The sequence below is a fragment of the Tupaia chinensis genome, unplaced genomic scaffold (assembly GCF_000334495.1).
Source record: "Tupaia chinensis unplaced genomic scaffold, TupChi_1.0 Scaffold000161_1, whole genome shotgun sequence".
NCBI lineage: Eukaryota > Metazoa > Chordata > Mammalia > Scandentia > Tupaiidae > Tupaia > Tupaia belangeri.
Genome location: NW_006159632.1, coordinates 1,878,047 through 1,883,741, shown reverse-complemented (window position 1 = coordinate 1,883,741; position 5,695 = coordinate 1,878,047). Strand labels below are relative to the sequence as shown.

General features: G+C 50.4%; 1 protein-coding gene across 1 annotated transcript in view; it reads right to left on the bottom strand.

Annotated features, from left to right (window-relative positions):
- The window catches only part of LYST (lysosomal trafficking regulator), a 150,267-nt gene that overhangs the window by 101,339 nt on the left and 43,233 nt on the right, over nt 1-5,695 (bottom strand). The window contains exons 13-14 of the mRNA XM_027770856.1: nt 3,203-3,312; nt 406-832 (exon numbers count right to left, since the gene is read on the bottom strand). Coding sequence (XP_027626657.1) covers nt 406-832; nt 3,203-3,312 — 537 coding nt within the window. The remainder of the gene's footprint in view (nt 1-405; nt 833-3,202; nt 3,313-5,695) is intronic.

Sequence of the window (5,695 nt, the reverse complement as noted above, 5' to 3'; positions counted from 1 at the left end):
CCAACACTGGGGGCCCCCCGGGGTGCTGCCGTCTTCTCCAACACTGGGGACCACCCGGGTGCTGCCCTCTTCTCCAACACTGGGGACCACCCGGGTGCTGCCCTCTCCTTCTCCAACACTAGGGACCACCTAATCCAGTAGTGGGAGCAGCAGGAAGCCCAGCAATGGGCTGGTGTCGCCGACAGCAGTGGTGTGTGGTGGCGAGCTGACCCCGTAGCAGACAAAGTACAGATGGAAACGGAGGTCTCCAGGCCATGCCATACTCAGCCTGTGGTAACCCGGGACCTGCCAGCACCACGCAGGCATGAGCAGGGAGACCACGTTAGCAGCGACTCAGAGCATTGTGTGCTGTTACTGCTCAACCAAAGTGCCACCTGCACACACACGACAGCCCCACTGTCATACCTGTGCCGTCCCAACTGCCACCCCGTAAGATTAACGACTTGTTCCTTTTTCTGGGCCTCTTGCTGCTTTCTGTGGTGCCCTCAGCCTCGTGGGCAGGCTGCACGTGGAGCCACAGGGAGACACTGAAGCCTTCGGACAGGTGTGGCCAGCAGTTCTGCCCCAGCAGCGGCAGGTGGACGGGGGCCACGTGCCAGGAGGACAGCAGCCGGTGAGGTGGACTCTCCCTGTTGGCCTCGGCCTGGCCCCGGGAAGCTCGGGCGCGTCGTAGCAAGCCTGCAGCCTTCGTGGTCAGAATCCCGGGGCCCTTGTGAGATGAAACGCCGCCGCCCCCGTGTGGAGTGTGCAGCCACGGGAAGGTCAGAGACTGCAGTGGGCTCATGGGGGCGTCGCTCTCGACGATTTTCAGAATGCCCCAGAGAAGGATTTCCTAGGAAAACAGAAAGACAGATGAAAACCCCCAGTCAGGTAAGGAGATCCTAAGTACTCCTGAGGTCCGGGTTCGGAACCGAAGCGCGCTTGACTCCTGCAGCTGCGTCGGCACTCCTGCTCGAGCACCTGTCGAGCGGCCGCACCCCTACGCTCTCCTTTCTGCGTGGCCATGAGGAAACATGCACAGAGACCTCACTTTTGAATATGAGCACATCTGTGGCTACTCTGTCTCCTATTTAGATGTGTTAACGGTCTAAATCTAGTATTCAGGAGTTGACTGTAAGTATGATAAATACAATATTTACATCAGGAACCCATTCTGTCAAAGAAGACATTTATGTTCAGGTAAATTATGGTTCTTATTTCAATTAATTTTAAATCCGGAATATAACCAGACATCTTACAAATTCTACAAATGTCCAAATGGTATAAGGGAACTTCAGCAAGTTAATGGAAAGATGGAATTAAAATACAAGTAGTCTGGTACCAAAAAATCCTTGAAATCTTGCATAGTTTTTCATAATATACATTTTTCTTGAATTTTTGAAGACCCCTCATATTACATGTTGACTTCGTGAAATAGTGCTCAAGTATTTTCAAGTTAATTTCACGTGTTTTTTCCATAATCAAGTAAATTTTCTTTCAACTGTGCTTGGTAAACTCAATCACGGTTTTATTTAAAATTACAAACTCAGACTGGAACGCAGACTGTCCAGAGGAAGTAAAAGGCAGTGAGCCTGTCCTTCGAGGGAAGAATGGCGACTAGGACACACGAGGAAAAAGCAGAGAAGGCCAGCCTCGTTCAATGCCACCCCGTGGGCGACACCATCTCATGTGGGTCACACAGCTGCTGTGACCCGCCCCCCCAGAGGAGCGGCTGGTGCCCCACGCTCTACCCCAGTAGTTTTCTGCCGTGTCCCAGAGCCCCTCACACACACGGGACTGGAGAGGAGGTGGAGAGCAGGGCTCTGGAACACCCAGCCCTGCTTCACACAAAGTAGCGCTGAACTCTTCTGTTTGATTTGCTTTAAGGGTCTAAGATTTGCAAACAGGTTTCCCAGCAAAAGACAGCTCAACCAGCCTCCGGCACAGCAGGGACGTGTTCAAGGGCAGGGACAGCCCACGTGGCGGCTGTCCTTCCGAGCTCCGGCTCCCTGGGCCTCCAACACCCCAGGCAGGAGCACAAGTGCCAGGATCTGACCAGCCGAAGGGCTGGGGTCACTGCTGGCCCAGACCAGAGGAGGCTGCGCCTCTCCTTCCTCCTCGTCCGCACGTGTGCTCCATCAGGAATAAAGAAAACAAGATCTAGAAGCCATGACGCTATGGCAGGGGAAAGGCCAAGGGCTGTCCCAGAAACCCCTGGGAAGTTCAGGCTGTGACACCAGGCCTGGGCCAGCCCTGTGATGCAGCAGCTGAGCACTGCACAGGGCAAGCCAGACCCCACAGGGCGAGCCTGGTTCGACCAGCTCTGGCAGCTCGCGTGCTGGCCGGGTATGTGGGTGTGCGTGGGTGGACACGTGTGCTCAGGTTTCTGACAGGATGGAGAACTAGAGGGAAGAAACTGCAGGATGATGGGGCCACTGTGCGGGGGTGGGGTGCTTTCTTTCTCTCTCACAAACCCTCTGGCATTAAAAAAAAAAATGAAGGACCAGCAGTTAGCGTAATGGCTATGTTGCTGGACTCCCACGTAGTCGACCGTGGTTCGCATCCCGGACCTGGTGGCTTAAACTCACACTGGGCATGTGTGTGTGCGTGCCCAAGATCCCGAGAGGAGAATGGAGGAGAAGGGATTGCAGCATGGCCATCCCCTTGGGGAGTGATTTCTCACTTTCTGTCTCTCTGTCTCTCTCTCTCTCTCTGTCTGGCGAGCACACGCGCCCTATAGCAAAGACCTCTTTTTTTTTTAAGGACCAGCAGTTAGCGTAATGGCTATGTTGCTGGACTCCCACGTAGTCGACCGTGGTTCGCATCCCGGACCTGGTGGCTTAAACTCACACTGGGCACGTGTGTGTGCGTGCCCAAGATCCCGAGAGGAGAATGGAGGAGAAGGGATTGCAGCATGGCCATCCCCTTGGGGAGTGATTTCTCACTTTCTGTCTCTCTGTCTCTCTCTCTCTCTCTGTCTGGCGAGCACACAGGCCCTATAGCAAAGACCTCTTTTAAAAAAAAAAAAAAGAGGGACTATGATCCCAATATAAGTAAGGTTAGTCCAAATCAAAGTTCAAAGTTAAAACATGCGGAATAATGAGGAAATTGAGCCCTTAACACAAAGCACTAGGCTAGAAAACAAGCCTGCGAGCTTCAGCACTCCCAAGTGATGGCGAGGCCCGCTAAGCATCTGAGCGCTGAAGGGGCCTAGCATACTTACTGTGCAAGGGGACGGCTCCAGGAATATTCTCAGCAGAAGGGTCAGGTCTTCTGAGCACGTCTGTGAGCGCATCAGTGACACCAGGAGGTCCACCAGTACCCTCTGACATGCTGAATGAAAAAGAGGAGAAGATTAAAGCCAGTACGTGTTTAACTAAAGGAGGAGGCACTTTCACTGAAAGACATCAAATGCTACTGTGTCCTGGTATCTTGAACGGGTTATAATAATCTAGTAATCATAAATCTTGCTGAATAACCTATAATATAACTAAACCAGATCAACAGCAACAAAAGCTCTTTTCTGAAAAGACTGCTCGGCTAACATAACAGCGTTCTCTGAAGACGTAGCACACTGCCTCTGTATTTTTCTCCTCAATGTCTATAGTCCTGTCAACTGGCCTGGTGAGAAATGTACACATGTTGGAACATTCACTTTGCCGGCTAAAGAAGGTTACTGAATGTATAAAAGGAATTGAGATAAAAAGTAAAATAATAAAAAGATATATGTGATTCAATGTAATATAAAAAGATTATGATAATAATAAATAAAATAAAAAAGAAGTGTAATGCAATGCAGAGCTTGGCAAGTGAGCTGACCCTCCCCTAGGGCATAAAACAAGTTATACCATCTCATCTTAAAAGTGTTACATTGCAACTACCACTGTCTGAGAAGAAAATTAGATGACAGAAACAAAAACAGAAATATTGGGTCACTGGAAAAGCCGTATTTTTCTATGTTTCTGTATACAAAAATACATCACTACTTTTCTGATGACCCAGTGCTTAAAGGTTATGTGAAATACTTAAATATCCTTAGTATTAGTGTGAACATTCTCTTTATCCCACCACAGGGTTTAGCATGAAGCGTAAGTATGGAGCAGGGATTCACAGACTTCTTGCATGAAACAGAGACTAATATCTGTGGCACACACTACAGTGTTTGAAGTATTTTTACACGCATTCCTCAGTTGGTCCTTACCAATAAAGAAAAACAAAGCAAGCAAGCAAGCTTCATGTATCAAATATCATCCACGCTTTGGACACGGTGAAAAAAATCCTCATGTAAAGCCTGAGATGAATCTTAAAAGACGGGTGGGCCTGGGAGACTTGGAGGTCAGAGAACACACCACGTTTTGCAGAAGCACTCGACTGATGCAGCAGTGGGACAGAGGGGTGCCTGGGAAGGGACAGTCATGAGCCACAAAGCTGCACGGGCTTCCTCCATGAGTGATGCAACTGTGCGAGAGGTTTCGAGAGGAAAACGACGCGATGGAAGTAGGTGTGTGCTTAGGTCTTCATTGGGTTCAAAACTGACAGATGTCAGTCCAGAGTGGAGGGACAGCTACATAAGCCTGCTCTTCTGCACTGCTGCCAGCTCACCACGCAGAGCACAGACGTGCAAAAAGGAAGACATTCCTAACAGCATAAGAAGTAAATAAATACTGAAAACAAAGCTAGGTGCCCTGGTGGTGGGGCACATCAGAAGGAGCCTAAAATACAGCCGGGCTGGCCTCGTGAATGAGGGAGCTCGATCCCACCCGGCTGACACACAGTGCAAGGCCCAGGGCCAGCGGCTAGACATACACATGGGACAGAGAAAGGGAAGAGAGGTTACGGTGCCACCATGACCCGTGGGCGTTGCTTTTCCCTCTTCTTATCTGTCTGGTGAGTGCACATGCCCTCTGGCAAATTAAAAAAACAGAAGAAGAAATTACAGTACATTGTGAAGATATGAAAGCAGACAGAGAGAAGAGAAAGGTGCCATCCAGAGCTGTGAGTGACAGGAGCTCAGAGCAGTGGCTGTCCCGCTGTCCCGCTAACATCTGGGGAAGAGGCCAGCGCAGCCCCAAGGGCAATGCGTGCTTGGGCTGGGAAGGCAGGCCCACCACCCCGCTTCTCAGCAGAGCGCACAGGGAATGCCCTTCCGCTTTAGAGCAACTCCAGTACCCTTTCTAAAGTTACAGAACGGCTGCCGGGCCAGAGCGCAGGCAGGCAGTGAGCCGTCAGCACCAGCGCGGCCTGCAGGCCTGCCGGCTGCCCAGCAAAGGGCCTGTGGACCTGCATGTGTGCTTCTAGCGCCCCTCCTGGCATGGCTGTGTGGCTGTGGGGATGACACGTGCCCTTTCACAGCACAAAGGCATCACTCATCAGCCAAGCCCGACGTGTGGACGACACGTTTTTCTAAGGTGCACGAAGTGCCACACGGGTAATAGAGGTCCCAATGGTCCCTCAGAGTAAGCTCTCGCCGTGCACAGGCATACCCACTCTGGGCTCTTCCATAGAATGTCTATTTGGGATGAGGCCAAAAAGGAAAACAAATTTGCTTTTATAACATTAGAAGAACGTCCAATTTATTAAATAAAAACGGGCAAGAAAAGTTTGTGAAATGTTGGTCAACAACCTAAAAGAATAAAACCAAGATAAAAAAACAAACTGATAAGCTGACTCCAGCAGAGAAGACATAACTTATGGGAGAGAAGAAGCTTTCACTGTT